Source organism: Anabrus simplex, chromosome X (genome assembly GCF_040414725.1).
Source record: "Anabrus simplex isolate iqAnaSimp1 chromosome X, ASM4041472v1, whole genome shotgun sequence".
Classification (NCBI taxonomy): domain Eukaryota; kingdom Metazoa; phylum Arthropoda; class Insecta; order Orthoptera; family Tettigoniidae; genus Anabrus; species Anabrus simplex.
The window spans coordinates 171,017,057-171,037,938 of NC_090279.1; the positions used below are offsets into that span (position 1 = coordinate 171,017,057).

A 20,882-nucleotide genomic window follows, 5' to 3' on the forward strand; every position below is an offset into this window, starting at 1 on the left:
ACCTGGACTGGGATAAAATGATGGAAATGGAATGTTTGAAGGAGAGAGGAATGTGGAGAAGTGCCATAAATGCCCTGACCCGGCAGGAGCTGGATAACGGGAAAAGAGGATGATGACTAAGAAAGTATATGTTGAAAATGAAGTGAGTCTAATTAGCAGGGAATTTTTCTCCAAAATTTAACGGGAAAATTTGGGTGTGGCCATAATACGGTATATGCAGAAGAAACTGATGGAAGCAGTGGCTGACTGTATTAGCAGATATGGATAGAGCAAACACAAAAGAAACGCACTGAATTAGCAGATACGGATAGAGCAAACACGAAAGAAACACGCGTAAGTCTACAGTTTCCGGCTGCAGCCTTCATTGGTGGAGGGTAGAGTATAAATGGTAGTGATCATTGCTGGAAAGTAGACAGTACTTTGAGGTGAAGAGGAGGGAGATAGAAGAGACAAGAAAATGGGAGAAAGGAGCAGTTATGTTCAGATGTGGTGCTTAGCATCAGTTGGTGTCCTACTTCAGATCCTATCAGGATAAGAGGGCACGAAAATGGAGGTGAATGTAGAAAGATGTTAACAATGAAACAGTCTTCAAATGTGGTGTGATGGATCAGGTTTCTTCGTATGTCCCTGCTTCCATCTGTTTCCATTGTCTTAAGAGAATTTTAGTAATAGCTAATAACCATAGCAACCTTTGACTATGTTCGACAAAACGGTTATATCCTGAACCATACAATTGACGTGGGTGAAATTTTCACGACTTATAGTTCATTTATGGAGTAAATGGTATCTTAATTTATGAAGTTGTTTCTTGCTTTTCTCTGGGCTACCTTTTAAACAGACTAAAGCGGAAGTAACATCTTTGCCTTGTCACACTCGCCTTGGTTGCTAAATGAACCGGCTCATAGTTGAAAGTTGTACTCCGACACCATAACACTACACAGCTTACTGATAGTGCATTAATGTATTCCTATTAGTGGAGTTGCATACTGCCACTGCTGTTTTTAAACGGACTGTGATTAACTGCACCCTCATAGTCAAGACATCTACCGAATAGGTATGGCATCTCCGCATTGGGTATGCCTTTGCCGTAACTCTTGCTGACAGGAGGCATGAAATGTGTGCCCCTGTGCCCTTCCCCCCTTGCCCCTCTGCTTTAGTCTGTTCAAAAGGTGGCCCGGAGAGTAATTTCTTTCTTTAATTTTTTTTTTCCCCTGCAGGTTTGCAAAGTTTACTTGTGGTTCACTATCTCTGAAACCACCCCTGATACTGATACCAATTTTTTATTTTATATATCTTCAGAGTGTACGGAGTTATCTAATCAAAAACTACGAGATTTTTCTCAATAAATATTAGTTCTTCCAAAAATAATACATTTTAGTCAAGTTTATTGGCAATATTATATTTATGTACAAAGGAATTTTTAATCGTACTACTAACTTATTCAGTTGAGATTAAAGTGCAAATATGAAAGGACTCTTGCAGAAAATGTCATGTTATTGGAACTGATCAGTGCTTTCGTAGAAAATGCACCTTAAGTAAAAGAAAAATTTTAAAAATGTAAATATTGAGAAATGAGGGATAGAGTAAAATTTATGTTTGTGCAGCTAGGATTTTCAAAATTCCATGCTCGCCTTACATCATCATCTTCAGAAGCCCATGGCATGCAAACTAATAGAAAACTGACCTATTTAAATAGAGCTCATGAGCTTTTAAAGGTGACAGCAATATTCTCTGGAATATTGTAAACTAGTAAATTCTGCTATCTAATTAATGTACTTTTGCCAGATCTTAATCTTTGTTTGTATTTCCTTGCAGTGATGCTGAGGTCAGTTCTACTCAGAAAACGGAACCAACTCAATCTGTGGATTCAATTGTGAACAAACTGAAGTTGGCAGCTGCTCGTAATAGGAACCAGCAACAGGCAGAATCTTCAAAATCTTATGCTCCTTCATCTAACTCAACCTCATCTTCTGTGGGGCGATTTCATCGCAACGGTGTGGAAGGGCGGTTTCAAGAAAATAATCGTGATAATTGTCAGCCAAAAAGTAGTAAGGATAGCCTCGAACAGAGTCGTGAACGATTGAAGAAGATGATTCTTCAGACTTCTTCCTTGCCGTCCTCGTCTTCAAAGGGTCAACCATTCAGGAGTCCAGAGTATGGCCGAAGTCGTAGAGTGTCGCCTCCACCACTCTGGAATTCTAAAGGACCAGCTTGGGATTCGAATGTTAGCCCTGTATCTTCTGATAGTGACAGTATGGACGATGATTTGTTGTTTAAAAGGGTTGTGGCAGCACAGAATTCAAAGTTAATGCCTAGGCATGTTCTTACAACAGAAGTGGATGAAGATAGTCGTGTTATTCCTAGTGTGGCGAGTGATGAAGTTCCTTCCAGTTCTGAGTGTGGTGGTCGTCAACCAAATTCGTGGACTTTCGAATCCAGTGAAGTACCTAGAATTCCCAGTTCTGAAAATGGGTATCATCAGGCAAGCTCATGGAAATGTGACTCAAGTGATAAATTGCGATCTCCAAATTCTGAAAGTGGTTACCGCCATTCTCCGTCCAGGAAATTGGAAGGAAGTGAAAAATTAAGATCTCCTGACAATGAAACTAGTTACCATCAGCCAGTGTCGTGGAGATCAGATGCCAGTGATAAATCAAGGTCAGTGGTAAAAAACGATGAGATTTCAAAAAAGACTTGCACTGCTAAACCTACGTTTGGTAGGTCAGTGTCGAATAGTTCTGGTAAATCGTCATTACAGGACCGTCGAGAAGATAAAGAAGATAAGAATGAAGAACGTCCTTCAGCAAAAAGTTTGAGGGAAAAATTAGCTCAGGAAATTTCTACAGTTCATCGTGTGGGTGTGAGCACAGGAGGGGCTCTTCGCGCTTTGGTTAGTAAAGAGGAACGTAATAGCAAACCACCTCAAAAAAGCCCTGTGGGGAAAGGTGGTCCTGAACCAGAAAAATCTCCTGTCAGACGGAAAGGAAATGAAAACCAGGATATTAAGAAAGGGTCTGATGGACACTCCACCAAAGACAAAAAAGAAAACAGTGGTAGGCCTGTTGATCCAAGGAGGAGACCAAGTATAGATCGTTCTCCATCACCTATTAGAAGTCCTCATGGAGATATATTGAAACCTGTTCCTATGGATATATCACCTGTAAAAAGGAGGTCACCACCACTGCCTCCACCTCCGCCACCCTTAATTCCACCACCATTGCCAGTTCCAGCACCATCTAAGGGTACAGTTCATTCTGAAAAGAAGGATGCTTCAGGAATTCTTGCTTCAATGACTCCGGAGGAGCTACAGCGTATTGTCACAGAGAATCTGCCTTATATCTCAGTACCTGTACCTCTTACAAAAGAGTTGCTGCAAAATGTTAAGAACTCTACTTCTTCCATGCCAGGGAGTCCAAATACATCAACTTGGAAACCATTAAAAGATCCATTATTACCCAATCCTGCTGATGTGCCACAAAGTAGGTTGCAGTCATACCCTGGAAGAGAACCTGTTCATGACCAGCATCCCCATTTAAATATGTCTGGAGGACCGCAACCATTAATGCAACAACGAGTTGTAATGCCTGGCCAAATGCAGGAGGTGAGGCCAGCCACTGAACGGAGGACTTTGCTGCCAGGTCAGCCTGGATATCCCCCTGCGCTTGCAAGTGACTTTGCATCTCGTCAAAGAATGGGCCACGGAGTTGAAGAACGAAGTGGCTATCCTAATGACCCTAGGATAGCTGTTCCTAGATCTCCCATGACAGATGGTCAGAATACATTCCATGTGCAACCTAATATAAATGTGGCTTCCAAACCAGCAACACCTTATGCAATGGCTACACGGTGTTATGGGGTGTTTTCTCCTGCTCCTGATAACTTCAAATCTCAGACCCTTAATTACCCTGCTCAACATGGATACCAGCAACAGCTTCAGTCAGAGTATGGACAGTATCCTCGAAATCAAGCATCTGTACCCGTTGAACGATCCCCTCAGCAGCAACATTGGGGATCTACTCCTGGACCACCTGTGACTCCTCAACCGCCAACAACACGTGCATCATGCATGTCTGTTTATCAAACGCACACACAAAAGCAAGAACCTGACAACAGACACTCAACTATGTATTCAAATGCACGCACAAGCTATTCTCATATTCCTGGTTCTGCTTCATCACGAACCTTGTTGCAGACTCCAAACATCAGGCCATTACTTCCTGGCAGTGGAACTATTCCTCCGTTGATGAGTCAGCCTACGCCTTTAGTCCATGCTAACATGGGATCGCCAAATATCCATCCAAAGAGTATACCTTCCAGAAATACTCTTTCTGAAAGAGATCCACGAAGAAGAAGCATAGAAGAAGAAAGGAAGCCAAGGTCGAGTGATCCCAGACGGTCAAGTTATAGCAGCAGTAGTTCAGATCGACGAACAGATTCAAGTGACAGGAGACGAGACTCGTCCTCTGACTATCGGAGGAGGAGCGAGGGTAGTGATAGGAGAAGGGACTCTGATGTTCGTGAAAGGAAGAGGGACTCCAGTGATTCATATGATAGGAGAAAGGATGGAGAATCACGAAGATATGATTCTTCAGAAAGAGGGAGGGAAAAGGATCACAGAGATTCATCTGGTAAAAACAGTGACCGAAGTGAGGAAGATACAAAACGGTCAAAATCGCCTACTTTTTCTCCTCTCAACAGTCTCTATGGAGTTGTTAATATCCCTCGTACAGGACGGGGGTATGGAGTTCAGAGCTTCCGTATTCCTAAAATTAAACGTGATCCTCCCAGACCACCATCTCCACCCCCAGAAGGTTTAAATGAAGAACACAGTAAAGAAGATGAGGAGAAGGATGCAAAGGATGTAGTAATGATAGATGAACCGAGTAATTTAGAAAGTTCTGGTACAGAGGAGAGTAAAAGCAGTAAACCAGAGGGAAGTTCTGTACCTCATATACCAGAATCTGTTACCAAAGAACTTGTTGAGTCATTAATATTAAAAACTTTGGAGTCAGGTGAGTATAAGAAATTTTTTGAACATGCTCATCGTCTAGAGCAGATAAAAAAGAAATTAAAAGATAAAAAGTTGAATAAGAAAATCACTAAAATATTGGCTTTGGATTCTGATGATAGTGAAGAAAGTGATGATTCTGATGATAAAACAAAAAAGAAACGAGCTATCAAGAGCAAGAAAGGTAAAACTGTTTCAGACAGTGAAGATGAACAAGATGAAGATGATCAAGAAAATGTTATCAGAACTAAGAAACGGAAAGGAGCTAGAGCTGTGATAGAATCAGATGAAGAATCAGATTCAAAGCTTACTGAAACTTTATCTGAGTCAAAATATGGACAGGTCTCTAAAGAGGACAAAGAGAATACAGCCGTCAGTGAGACCAAGGAGTTAAAGGAGAAAGGAGACAAGCAGTTATCAGAGAAGACAAAAGCACCCAGGAAGAAATACAATAAACGACGTTCAGATCTTGAACTGCTACAAGAAAATGTTCGTGAAATGTTCATTAGTGAAGGTGTAGTGACAGCCACTGGTCTGAGATTGTGTAGGTTGAAGTTCTTGAAAGAAACTCATCCAGGATTGACTTTGGAGGAAATTTCAAGAAATGAAGCTAAGCGGCTGGAGGATGAAGTTGAAGAAGAATCCGACACTTCCTCTGTGGTGAGCAAGAAGAAGGTCTTGGAGGATAAGCCTGAAGAAAAGAAAAAGGGAAAGGGGAAGAAACCAAAAACTGAAAGAGACAATAAGGAATTTAAAAGAGAAAAGAAGAAAAGAGGCCCTAAAGGTCATGTCATGGATGACAATGATAAAGAAAGTGAAGATACTGCCTCTAAAGGGAAAGGCAAGACCAGAGTTTCTCTTGGAGATTCAGACACTGATGATGATAGCAGAAGTATTGCATCAGAAGTAAGCGTAAAGAAACGAGGAAGACCTAAGAAAATTTCTCCTTTGAAGTCTTCACCTGATAGAGAAGATAAGAAAGAGCCAGGTCGTCGTCGAGTGCCCAGAGTTGTTTTAGAGAAGACTGATCTTTCTAAGCTGCATATGGGAACTGCTGTTACTGATGCAATAGTTTCGTCGAATGACAGTGAAGAGGAGTTTTTGATACACCGTATAAGTACAAAGAAAAGATCGGGAGGACCTTGTCGTGGTGTTGCCCGTCGAGGAAGGAGGGGGCATTCTAGCAGTGCACGTGGGCAGCGTGGTCGTGGACGTAATAAGAATGCAAATAATAGCTTCAAATTTATAGAAGATGATGAAAATTTACCTTTGAGGTTTAAAAATGTGAGAGATAAGAGCAAAATTAAGCCTAGATTTCGCAGACCTATAATGGAAATTATTAATCAGTTGAATGGACGTGAAATACTAGTGACAAGCTTGGATGAAATATTTCCACCACCCAGTGAAAATGAAACAAAAATTGCAACAGAAGTCTCCATGCCTTCTAAAGATGTGTGTGAAAAAGTTGAGGATGATTCTGTTGTAAAAGTTTCAGAGGGAACAGATTCAGCTGATATGCTAGAAGGAAAAATGGAACCAGAGGAGGCAAAAGTAGAATCACAGGAGGCAAAAGTAGAATCACAGGAGGCAAAAATAGAATCACAGGAGGCAAAAATAGAATCAGAGGAGACGAGCCAGTCTGTAGTTGTTGAGAATGAACAAAGTACTAATGCTGGTAAACATGTGCTGTCTATAATAACCGACGAAGTAGAGACTGCTTCATGTCGCACATCAGTCTCTTCTGCACTCTCTCCTTCGTCGTCAACATCATCAATAAAAGACATTGATAAATCTGTCCATATTAAGTTGAGTCTTGTTCGGAAAAAGACCGGCCCGAAGAGAACAAAGAAAAAGCGTGGAAGTTGGCAATTGGGTGTTATCAAGAAGAAGAATTTTCAGAAATATAAGTCTAGTTACAGTGATTCTCAGCATCTAAAGGAGAATATATTGGATGAAGCTAAGGAAGGTACTGCAAATGAAGATAATGTCGATACATATAAAAATACCAGTGCAGATACAGTACATAATTCTGAAGTAGAAGAAGTTGGAAATATTGTTCCTGTCTCTGATGTTAAAAGAGATCCTCAAAGCAATGATACAATTGTTGAATCTGTAGATGACTGTCAGGTGGATTGTAAGATTGTTGAAAAGCCAACTGTATTAAGATTATATGAAGAAAAGAGTATAGAGGGTGTTGAAACGACAGATTCAGCGTCTGTATTGGCAGATATGTTAGATGCTGTTGAAAAGGCACTGCAAATTGCAGATGAAAATGATAACAATCAGGAGAGTAAGGATTTATGCGAGGATGAAATGCTTAAGATGCAGAAAAGAACTAGAGAGGAGATGAGGATGAGAACTGTAGATGAATCGGAACTAATAAATTTAGATTATGCTTATGACTGCACCATGAAGAATAACCGCTGTCTTTTGTGTGTTTTCTCAGGTAAAACTATTGTTGCTCATTATAAACAGTGCCATCCTGAGAGTGAAGTTTTTATTTCAAGACTACCCATTGATGAAGCTAAACGAGCTATTTCTGAGTCTGAAGAAAAATGTTACAATGTTGAAGGCTTTGAATTAGAGTTAATGCCACAAACGGGGAAACGAAAAAAGGAAGGTTATTTTAGATGTCGTTTCTGCAAACATACTTCTTCATTGCCGGTCAATTTCTATGAACATATCAGTTCCCACACTGGAGAATACCGATACCAGTGCTGTAAATGCCCATATATGTCTGCCACACGCACTACCTTTAAAGGGCATTTCTATAATCATCACCCTCAGAATAAATTAAAACAGGGCTTTAACTTCAGAATTTTGGATGAAGGTCCTGCGAATAATATTGATACTTTGTTTGGTTATTTATGTAGTGCGTGTAATTTTGTCCAGCTGTTGCGAGGAAATTTGGAGAAACACATTTCTCTCAGACATAAGAATGATCCGGAAACTCCTAAGATTATACGCATTAGCATGTCAAAGCCTCTTGTGTTATCCGAGGGAACAAGACGAACATTTAACAGTCTTGAAGATACATTCAGCATTGATGATATATCTGTTGATGATACTGAAAGTAGAATTTCCTTGCCATCAATTGACGAAAGTTCTGTACCGTTCATTGCTACGGAGTGTGCAGAGGAATTGCCTTCAGGTGAAGGAAGTGTTGCATTGGAAGAACGTTCTGCAAAGAAGGTACCAGAAGAGGCTTTTCAGTTGGTACGCGAAGAGATACAAGATTCTGATGTTGTCACAGTGGATGAAAGGAGTGAGTTACTTAAAACAGTAAATGAAAAAATCACCAATATTTCACTTAAACAATTACCTGAAAGGAAAACCTGTTCATTAGAAAATACAACAGTTGAGGTAGAATCTGATTTGATGGATGTTACTGAGAACTGCGACCTTGATATTGAGGCTATAGAGAATGCTTTTAATGAAGCTGAGTTGCTTCCTGAAGTTATTGGTACAAGTGTTCAAGATTTGGCTGCAGTAATCAAGAAAGATCCAGATGCCATCCCAAGTAACAAAATTGAGTCTCCTCCATCTAAAGACTCTGAAGTGATTGAGGCGGTTACTGAAGTGGCTTCAGGTAATCAAGACAATCCCCAAATTACTCCTATGGCCAGTGAGCAGGAATCTGAAATTCCTCTTAAAGATAGTGAGAATGTTTCTGAAGGTGAGTCTCGTGTTGTAGTCATACAATCTGTTGTTTCTTTGAAGGATGGTACGCAGGATTTAGAAAATGCTCTCAAGGATGATAAGGACTCTACAGCTGTGGTTCAGGACAGTAAGGAAAGTTCTGATGACGTAAATATGAAGATAGATGGAAACCAGCTGCAGGATACTGGTCAGAATGATCAGAAGACAGTTGAAAAGAGTGTAGCAGACCACAAATTTGTGCAACCTGAATCATTTAAGTTCAAACGATCTCAGAAAGTGTTTGCAACTGTTGATCTTACTGATGATGAGACGTTAGTGGATTCAAAAAGGGCAATGGAAGCAGCAGAAGCACTTACAGTTGTGGAGAAAGAAACTCCAAAAGATAAAAAACTAAAGGGAGCTGCAAAAAAAATTGCAGAGCTACAATCTGAGGTATCAAAACTGTTGTCTCCAACCAAGAGTAGCTTGGAAGAGATAGGCGACCGCAGAATAACGCGCTCATTCAGCAAAACTGATGATGATGGATATGAAGAAGGAAGTAATGACTCATTGGATTCTGATTCAAGCTCCGATGGAGGTGGTATATTTTCTTGTTATGAAATTACGGATGATGAGAAAGATGAGGATGATGAAATAGAAATTTTAAATGTCATCTCATGTGTGAAAGATATGAAGCCCAAAGAATGTTCCACTAATTTTTCTTACAGTGTTATAGAGAGTCTTGCTAATCACCTTGTTGAGCCAAAATTTGAGCCAAAAGTTGAACTGGCAGAGAAACCTAAGGAGGTACCACCCATTAGTAATTCTACCATAAAATCTGTGAAGGCAGAATTGAAAACAGAAAAATTCAATCCTGCTGCGACTTCAGCTCCAAATACTACAAAAACATGCTTGAAGATAATTGGGCCTAATAGTTTGACTTGTGTGACTGTGGGTACATTGGGAGTTAGAAAGTTTAAAGAAAACTCCTTATTGTTTTCCTGCCTTATTAGAGGCTGTATTTTTGCATGTACAAGGCCAGATTTGTTAGAAAAACATCTGTTGACAACGCATAAATGTACATATTGGGATGGAATATGTCAGACTTGTAATGAAGGTAAGCTCAAACAAGATAATTTTATCAGCCTTTCTGGATCCGAGGCTAGCGAAAAACAGCCTTTGACAACTGCTTTATATCATCTGATGAGTAAACATCTGCGTGCAATAGAGGTTGAGGTACCAACTTCAATCCCGGTTACGCCAGAAACTAGTACAGTTTCATCAGATTCTTCACCAGTTCCGAAATCTGCGGTAGAAGTTGGTTCCAGCGGTGATGGATCTGCTGAGCAGCCACGCAAATATATTAGGATCAGGAGATTAAGTGGTGACAAATTGTCTGTACCTAAAATGCAAGAGGATTCTCCAGTTCGTTCTTCTGTATCACCAGTTGAACCACAGCCACCAGCAGTTCACCCTAATGAGGAGGAAGGTAAGTAATCCTTTATTAGATTTGGTAACTTTTAACCCATATGCACCCACCCGCCCTGTGCACTGACATTGCTAGGAATCTGCTAACTTTTTAGTATGCAACTTTGGTGTTGCAAGCTTTCATTTAAAACAGTATAGAGGGTGATCGACTGCACGTATTATCACGGGACCTGTTTTATATTATTGAGAAATTCCACGCTATTGGTCATGACACCAAAAAACAGAACAATACAGAAATATAACACACAAAAAGTTCCTTTTAAAACTTAAAATTTTCATTACCTTATATTACCTCAGAAGTTCTTTAGTGTGTGGTATGGCCTTAATTATACGACACGAGCCTAACATTTGCCTGATTTGGAAATAAGGAAATAATGGGAAACCATACATGAGGCAGCGAATGATGAGATTTGAACCTACTATCTCCCAAATACGAACTAACAGCCGTATGTCTCACTCGGTATATTATTATTATTATTATTATTATTAAGATTTAGTCTGAGAATTAGTGGTAAAGTGTTCGCATACAGGTACCAAGATCGTAGGTTCAAATCCGGCAGTCATAATTGGATCTTGAGGGGCAGGAGAAAGTCCATTCGGCATTCCATGTCATATGATATTACTGCGCGAAAGATCTCTGGTGATACATTCCGTGTTCATTCATGCACATAATCACCAATAACTACTTCCTCACTATCACTACTGAAATCAGAGCCTAAAACATCAAGTAAGCTTTGAATTTCACTATTACTGAGCATATCGCGTGAGCAAGCAACTTCCTTCTCAGCCAGATTTCTCGATCAATATTTCTCTTTGCCAAAGAAGCATGCCAGAGCACTCTGGTGACACTTTGAGACAGCAAGAACAGATTTCAAGTATAAATGTTTCCAGAAAAAGCCGACATGTCAGAAATGTCTCCAATATGCGACCGTGCACCCCTGCGTGTCAGGCCACTTGTGGAGTCCTGCCCTAGCCGCTCGAGCGTGTATCAGTCTGCTTGTGGATGCTTGGGAGTTAATACATACGTAAATCTAGCACCTGCATTGAATTATTTATTTTCATACATCTGTAACAGAGACTAGCTCAGATTAGAATGACTGATTAGTACATTTCAATCCAGTTTCCTAAACTCAGTACAGTTCAAACAGAAATAACAGAAAACCAAGTTATATGGTTATAATCAACAATTGAACGTTCAGCAGCTTGGAAGTAATTTTGAACAATTAAGTGGAAACATACGGATTATCCTTGCATACTTATTATTTAGCTGCCTCTGTGGATCAGTGGTAGTGTGTCGGCCTCCGGATCCCAAGATAGCGGGATCAAACCCGGCAGAGGTAGTCGGATTTTTGAAGGGCGGAAAAAAGTCCATTCGACACCCCATGTCTTACGATGTCGGCATGTAAAAGATCTCTGGTGACACATTTGGTGTTTACCCGACAAAATTAATTAAATCTCAGCCATAGACGCCCAAGAGAGTTTCGGTTTACTCGGTCTGCCATCTAGTGGGCCTAGAGTAAAACGGAACGTCGAAATTGACGAGCAGACAGCCAGATGGGATCGAATTGAAATGTCTGCACACGGTAGCTGAGGCCATACGATTATTATTGTTTTACTTATTATTGACAATTATAACTAACACACATTGTAATAGGAATGTTTTAAATGAACTGATGCTATTACTATTTTATGTGATTTTACTTGCATATATTTTTACTGGTGAAGAGTTATGTGAAGTCAGCTGCATGACGTCTCAATCATTGATTGTTATAGGCGTCACACATTCTAATCAATGGAGTCATGAAGCCAGAATTAATAGGAATATCTTCTTGAAAATATAAAGATGATGCATACTACATACTGGGATCAAATACTGATTACTTTGGCCTTGTAACTGATATATTATAAGGAAATGTACAAGTTACGCTATCATACTTCCTCACCCGTAGCCCCCTCCCCGTGTAAAAATAGGGGAGGATATAATAGTTGAAAATTTCACATAATACAAGTTCTGTTGGCATTGTTTAAAAGCAGAAAAGGAACTCCTTGCACCTTTAATTCGACACACAAAATACACTGAGCGGCACGAAAAACGCAACACCCAATAAATGATTTGTAATTATCTATTTAATCGAAGTGAAGCACTTCAACCATTGTTTTTAGACAGGGTATTCTATTGGCGTTGCTTTGCGAGTAAACAATGAAGTGTTTATTGCACTAGCCTCAATTGTTTTTTCCCGCGCAAACTGGAAAACACATCGCTGGATGTGAGCCGATAATGTTTTCCCGCTCTTGTAGCGCTTACTGTTGTACCTTCAATTGTTTCCCTTTCAATCACACGTGTTTGTAGGATCTTTCTGTGATTTTCTTAATCAGCTTTCTGGAGAAAACGTGCCATTAAGCCCTGAACAAGCTGCGAAAGCTGGTGCTTTGGTGGAAGATGGTCGCAGCATGCATTACGTTGCAGAAGTGTTGAGTGCTACACCTTCTACAATTTCCAGAACTGTACGAAGGTACAGGGAAACTGGAGGCTTTGCAAGGAGACCAGGATCAGGCCCGAGAAGAGCAACATCGGAGAAAGATGACCTCTTCTTACAACTTCAAGTTCTCCGCAACCGTCGCACCACCGCTATTGAAAGACGAAATCGACTCCACCAAGTTCGAGGGGTCAATGTTAGTGAGAGAACCATTCGAAGGAGAGTGGAAAAAGCCAATCTTCAGTCCAGAAGACCTGCTACAGGACCGGAACTCACGAGAGAGCATCACACAGCTCGACTGCATTTCTCAACGGAACGTCTTGGCTGGACAGTACAACAATGGGATCAAGTGTTGTTCACCAACGAGTCGCGATTTGGCCTCCGATCACCTGACGGAAGAGAGAGGGTCTGGAGAAGGCCATTACGCCTTTTCACGGTGGTTCTGTGATGGTGTGGGCAGGAATCAATACAGCTGCAAGGACGGATTTAGTCTTCGTGGAGCATGGGAGCCTTACCGCACATCGGTATGTGGAGGAAATCCTTCTGGAGCATGTTGTGCCTTTCGGTCCGTTTATTGGTGATGGTTTTACACTAATGCACGACATTGCATGCCCACATGTTGCGAGAATTGTACAACAGTTCTTGGATGAAACAGAGATTCATGCTATGGTTTGGCCTGCTCGAAGCCCCTATTTAAATTCCATTGAGGATCTTTGGGACCAGCTGGGGAGAAGAGTCTCTCAGCGCTATCCAGAGACCCTACAGGACCTACGGAACGCCCTCCTGGTAGAATGGGAGACGATTCCTCAACAGAACATTACCGCATTAATCAGGAGCATGCCTGACAGGTTGAATGCCGTCATTTCTGCAAGAGGTGGCAATATGCGCTTTTGAAGATGTGAACAGAGGTCCGCGAGATAGTCTCCGAGGTCTGTGAAGTGTGTAACATTAAAACAGAGTGCATTACCTTTATTTGCTTACTCAAAATTTCCTTGAAATGCGCATCTCTCGCTTAATTTGTTTATAATCGTCTTTTCTTTTCATTGTTAGACCGTTAGATGGGACCGTACCATAATATTCCATCATAAGATGGTGGATTAGTGTCATAAAAGTGTCATAAATTTAGAATAAATTTCAGTTTTTGAAAGAAATTGAAGTGTTGCGTTTTTCGTGCCGCTCAGTGTAGTTACTTAATGTAATATACATACATACATACATACATACATACATACATACATACATACAGTAAGTCTGTTATAGCGAGAATTCACAATGGCGAAAAATTCACTCACTATAGGGGATTGTCCTTATATCCAATTTTTGTATTAAAAAAAAAAAAAAAAATGATGTTGGGCGGAACACCGTACACATTACAATCGGTATGAAACAGCAATCAGTTTGATCAAAACCTGCGTTTTCAAGATTTCCATACTATGGCTTACTTGTTAGATCATCATCATCATCATTTCCCTTTATCCAGCTGTAGCCGGGTAGGGGCAAATATGGTTCCTCTCCACTTTCGTTGGTCTTTCCACCATTCCTCTTCCAACACTGTGTCCCAGTCCAGGTTTCTTTCTATAATGCTGCGTTGGATGGTATCCTTCCATCTCAATCGTGGTCGTCCACGGCCTCTCCTTCCTTGGATTTGCATTTCCATCACATTTTTTGGCATTCTTTCGTCGCTTGTTCTCTTTATGTGCCCAAACCATCTTAGTCGGCTCTTCTCTATTCTATCATTCATTTTTTCCACTCCAATTTCTTCCCGGATTTTCTCATTCCTTATTTTGTCTCTTCTACTCTTCTGTATCATACTCCTCAAGAACTTCATTTCGGCTGCCTGTATTCGACTCTCATCCTTCTTTGTCATTGTCCAAGTTTCTGCTCCGTTAGTTGTTATGGGTACGTAATACATCTTCTACATAGTATCCTTTGCTCCGTTGGCACATCTTTGTCCCATAACATGTTTCTTACACTAGGATAGAAACAACTTCCAGCTTGAATCCTTTTACTGATCTCAGCATCCAGTCAGGCATTCTCCATTAATTCACTCCCCAGGTATTCAAACGTTTTCACTACTTCCAGGGGCTTGTCTGCAAGTCTAATCTGACCTTTCCCTTCTTTCTCCCCTCTAGTCATAACAAGAGTTTTACTCTTTTCTACACTTATTTTCAATCCACATTCTTCGATCTTCCCATTCACGACATTCAACTGTTCTTGAACTCTCCTGTCGTCTTCTCCCCAAATCACAATATCTGCAAATAACATCATGTTCATTTCTTTTCCTCCATATGCTGCTTTTGCTGTTCTCATGATGTCATCCATTACTGTTGTAAACAGGATTGGTGATAGAACACTTCCCTGTCTCAGCCCACTAGTGATTTTGAACCAACTTGTCCTGCCTACTTGTGTTTGCACGCAACTACAACATTCCTTATACAATGCCATGATCATTTTTATTAATCCCTGTCCAATTCCTTTTTGCACCAGACTGTCCCAAACTTTCGTCCTGGGGACACTATCATATGCCTTTTCAATGTCAATGAATGTCATCACCATATCATTCCCGTACTCCCAATGCTTTTCCATTAGTTGTCTCATAATGAAAATGGGCTCTATTGTTGACTGTCCACTTCTGAAACCAAACTGATTTTCCGGAATCTGATTCTCAACCCTCAACCTTATTCTACTTTCCAGTATCTTTTCCATTATCTTAGCAACATGGGATATTAGAGTAATTCCTCTGTAGTTCTTCAAAACGTTCTTATCACCTTTCTTGAAAATTGGGATGATTATTCCTTTTTGCCAATCCTCAGACCTCCTTATTCTCCCAGACATTCCTGAGAACCCGATATGTCCACTGCAGGCCTACAGCTCCAGCTGCCTTTATCATCTCCACTGAAATTTCATCTATTCCAGCAGTTTTTCCATTCTTCATCTTTCTTACTGCCATTTCAATTTCATTCATTGTAATTTCTTTATCCATTTCTTCATCAACTAATTGCCTTTCCTGGTCGTCCATTGAATGACTGTCATCTGTTCTTATGTTCAGCAGCTTCTAAAAATACTCTCTCCATCTATTTCTTATTTCTTCTGGCTTTGTTAAAATTATGCCACCTTCATCCTTCACAAATCTGGTGTTTACTTGATCTCTCTTTTTGTTTCTTAAGATACCATACAGTAATTTCTTGCTGCCCTGCGTATCATCTCTCAATTTCTATGTGAATAAGGCCCAGATTTTCCTCTTTTCCTCTTTTCTTCCTCCACTACTTTCTTGGCCAAATTCTTTGCCTCCACATATTTTCTTCTGCTTTCTTCAGTCTTAGATGTTTTCCATGCTTTCCATGCCATTTTCTTTTCCTTCACTTTAATCTTTACCCTATCATTCCACCAGTGTGTTTCTTTGTCTTTCACATTTCCTGATGTTCTACCACACACCTTTTCTGCACATCCAACCAGTGCTTCCTTAAATCTTTTACATTCCTCTTCAACATTCCCCACCTCTGTCCTGGGTACCAAGGGTATTATTTCCCTTTGAAATTCTTCTTGTATGCTTTTCTCCTTCAACTTCCATACTTTAATTATTTTCTCTCTTTTTAATTGGGGTTTTTCAATCTTTCCAGCTTTCAATTTTCCTATCACAACTCTATGATCTCCACCAAAGGCTTCTTCAGGCATGGCTGTTACATCTACAAGGTTCTTCCGGTGTTCTTTCTCTATGATTATATAATCAATCATGGTCTTTGTTCGTCTGTCTCCCCAACCATACCTTGTAATCTTCTGACTGTTCTTCTTCCTAAACCAGGTGTTTCCAACAATCATTTGATTCCTCATGCAAAAATCCACCAACAACTCGCCTTCTGGATTTACATTTCCATATCCAAAGGGCCCTACAACATCTTCCTTTCCTTGTCTTTCCATTCCAACTTGTGCATTTAGATCTCCCATCAATAGTACTTCCTTATCTTCTATCTGTCTCTCCACTTCCTCTAAGAAGTCCTCTAGATGTTCATCTATGCAACCAGTTTGTGGGTCATACAACTGAAATAGATCTTCCACGCCATTTTCAAACTGGAGTCTCATCATCGTCATCATCATCCTATCGCTGACGTACTTTGTATATTCCACATATTCTTGGATTTCTCTTCTAAGTATGATATCCACTCCATTTTTTGCTTCAGGTCCTCCGCTGTAATACAGCCTGTATCCTTCTCCCCTGTACCCCTCTTCTTGGTCCCGCACAGTCCAAGTATGACTATATCTTTTTCTATCATGAAGTCAACCAGTTCTTCTGTCTTTCTCATCAGTGTCAGTACATTTACCGTTGCAATTTTAATGTAGTTTGGTGCTGGTAGCCCATTTTTCACAGTTCCCCCAACTTTTAGCAGGGGATGCCCTAACCTTTTCCGAGGCACCATATCGGCTTTGTCCATATAGGCTATTGTTACGATGGGCTCGCCACACCCAAAGGCATTTTATACCTACTGCCAGGTTCAAAATTAGGCCGCCCCTAACATGGAGACAGACGCCTTTCGTAGGCGCTCCTCTGGAGTACAGACGCTACGGGTATGCCCCTTCCGTACTGAAGTCCACCTTCTCCGCCGTAGATGCCGTTGAGGTCTTCACTCGTAACCCTGAGCTGGGACCCATACCAGATGTTACACACCGGGTCAGTGTGCTCTGGCACTCACATAGGCAGGGGCGACACTCCCTGGGTAGGGCTGCCTCCGAAGAGGGTCCCTAACTGCTACCTGTACTTGTTAGTTATTTTTCTAATTTCGAGACGTGAACGCCTAAGTTCAATTTCATTCTGAAAAACTGGAGTAGTATCACTCCAGTGGCTTCTGTGGCAAACGTTTCACTTTCTTATACAAACAGCATCATTTAACCTAACTTAATCGTATATGCATTGCTCTAAATTTACAAGGGAATAGACTTTCCAAAATTTAACCAGACTTGAGGAAATAGAGAAACTTTGTTAGGGATTTCCTCATTAAAACGATTTCTTGCTTAGCACGGTGTAAATTCGAAGTCACGGTTCACGGCGTATTAAGTCTATAAAAAAATACCTCACTTATCGCATCACAGATTTTCACTATTACTGTTTATTGCGATCACATTTTTTCTATGGCTGAAAATTTTCTTTGTCATCCCTTGAAGTTAGGAACAAGTTTCCCACACAGATTAGATCCCTCGCCACAGGGGGCCGCTCTGAGAATATTGCGTGAAAACAAGAAATGCCCTTGAATTCCTGAAATTACACCTTTGGGAAAGAAACCATTAGCCTCAGGAAAGTTCAGTTTTGCTCTCCGATTTTCATTGATATTACTGAATAACCTAGAGAGCCTGTTCGGGCTTGTATTTTGCATTCCTTTCAGAAGTTCAGAAATTTATTCTGTGTTGAGTCATACAGTGAAAAGTAGCGAATATTTGTCGTGTGAGAGCCTACGTGCGGATGAGGAATACAGTCATGTTAAGTTGACTAGCGTGGTCATATTATTCTGTTGCCCAGTTATAGATGCTGAAGAAGTTGTGATATTTGCTTACTAATGAAGACAAAATTAAAATCCAGGAAGAAACTCGCTACCTTCCAGTTTTGACTCGAGTCGATTAAAGTGTTGTTGCATGCGAGATGATGCTCGAAATATCCTCTCGCACGTGGCCAAGTTTAACCTCCAAATAATTCATGGTCGAAGTGTTTGACCAGAAAGCAATGTTTAATAACCTACTGGTCTAAAAAATACGACTTCAGCTGCCATTTGTTTTAAAAAGTGTGTGAAAGTTGACATCCGTGCCCATTTTGAAACATAATTAATTTGTCTATAAAATAGAGAACTGACCTTAAGTTCTATTTTAAAGCCAGTGTCTGAAGTTGGAGTTAACTTTTTTGAAGTACACTTTTCACCGGTTCCTGTATATTTCATGTCTTTAGCCTGGAGGCTGATTCGATCCTCAAGCAGCATTACCGAAAGTTATGCAGTTAACTTAATGGCAGTGGTGTAATGACACATACTAGGCATAATGAGGAGAAACAGGGAGAGTATTTGAACCAAGAACCATCAGCATTGTTTGATTGTTTCAAATCCAGTGATTAAAAAAAGATTGTTATATGCAAATGAAACTATATTGTTTTATTTTAATAAATATATGGAAGTTCCTTTGTAGTATCTGATGTGGCCTTGGATGCCAATGGGAAGAACATCACACAGCATTTTCTTGCAGTTATTCAAATGCCCCTATTGGCCCTGCTATGAATAAAACTTTGTCTGTTTCATTACTCTAATTTATTTCATGATGACCCAATAAACACACACACATATATACACACATACACACACAATTCTAATCAGCTATGAATGGCCACACTTACTAATTACTGTCTATTTACAAATTGCTCTTCCTTATGGCGCAGCTGGCGGTCCAGCCCGTTACTCTACCTGGGGACTGGGGACACTTAATCCTTTTTTTCACTTCCCCAAGCCCAGTCACTTCATACAGCAGCTATGTGTAGACTGCTGGATCTGAACACAGGACTACGGGCCACTTGGCACACGACTGTTTGTTGGTTCAATTCCACAGATAGTCCAGAAATTCACACAGTCACATGCAGCGAACAACTAAACAGCTCAGCAGTATTCAACAGCAGGACAATACTCACAACAGCGAACATTCACACAGGGCCATTTATTCTCGCACTCACGATAGCGGGTTTCTTCGCTGGCACACGGCGATCCTCAGTCCATAGAAATACACAAGCACACAGTTCTCTCAGGTAGTACAAGTCTTCCATTCCGCCGTCTCCATCCCATCTACTTTCTAGTCTCTCCGACAACACAACAGCAACTTCTGATTCAGACCTCGGTAGGACACTAGCGACAGCCAACACATCTTTTGCCCTCAGCCCAGCCACCAAACCCCAACACACACAGTCTCGCATGGAGTCCAACACTGACTGACTGACTGACTGACTGTCCGCGGCTAGTCTCCATTTTTATAGCTCGGGTGATTTCAGCCACAAATCGAATAGTTAGCATTATAATCAATCTTCAAAAGTTACTCCCGTTGTCTCTCTATCCAAGGTTAGTAGATCAGTACCATGGCGCATAGATGGCAGTCGTCAGCAAGCGGTGATATATCGGATATTCTGAACAGAAGTGATAATGAAAGCAAGTCGGAAACTTCAGAAGAACTTTTGAAGAATTATTTAGTGTCAGTGGTGATAGTAACAGTGGTGGATCAGAGAAAAATGACAGCCAATCTGATATTTCTGATGGTGATAGTGACGTGTCTAATGTTGAAGTGCCGGGTGCTATACGTGCAAAAGAGATGAAAAATAAAAACTACTGAAATGCCAAAATATCCAAATTTAAGATATTTTCATTTCGTAAATTGAAATTTGCATGCCTTTGCAGCTCAAGCGGCAGTGCACCGGCCTCTCACCGCTCATTGGTTCAAATCCCGGTCTCTCCATGTGAGATTTGCGGTGGACAAAGGGGAGGCGGAACAGGATTTTCTCCGGATACTCCGGTTTTCACTGCCCTCGTTCATTCTAGCAATACACTCCAGTATCATTTCATCTCTCGGTCATTAATCATTGCCCCAGAGGAGTGCGACAGGCTTTGGCAGCCGTCACAACTCCTTTCCTCGCCGGTAGATGGGGCTTCATTCATTCTGTTAGTGACGTGGTCGAATGGCTGGAAACAGGGTGTGGATTTTCATTTTTCCCAATTAAAGTTTGTATAAGAAAACTGTAATAACTAATAAATTAAAGTTCTCATGAACCATGGTTTACGTAAATTAGGTATTAATCGTAGGCATACGAAGGGCTAGGAGATCAATATGCTAATGGGTTAACACAGAAATAATTCACTAAAGTAGTTACTGTATTGAAATAATTCACAAAATCTCCACACGACATGACTTCGCTAGATGCTAGTTTATTGTGCACATGTGTGAAGCCAGCTACAGCTATGAAAATTGTCTCCTTGGCGATTTGTAAAATTTAGCTTGGTGTAGCTCAGGTAGGTGTAGCTTAACATAGCAGTCTGTGCTTATTGCATTCTGTATTACTTTATTGGAGCCTATTTTTTTTCCCCCTCTTAGGTTGTGTAGCTTAGCGTAGCCTTAACACTTTTCGCAGCTTCGAGCCATACAATGAATGTTGTTGCTTGGCAGCTTTTGTACTGTCATACTCGTAAATGAGAAGTGAGATTGAGACTTTGCTAGAAGGTACATTTTACTCTGGCCTGTCCCAGTAGGCAGATGCAAAAATA

General features: G+C 40.7%; 1 protein-coding gene across 1 annotated transcript in view; it reads left to right on the forward strand.

Moving 5' to 3' along the window:
- The window catches only part of LOC136886750 (uncharacterized), a 275,978-nt gene that overhangs the window by 161,236 nt on the left and 93,860 nt on the right, over positions 1 to 20,882 (forward strand). Inside the window, exon 6 of the mRNA XM_067159555.2 lies at positions 1,816 to 10,136. Within this exon, the coding sequence (XP_067015656.2) occupies positions 1,816 to 10,136 (8,321 nt within the window). The remainder of the gene's footprint in view (positions 1 to 1,815; positions 10,137 to 20,882) is intronic.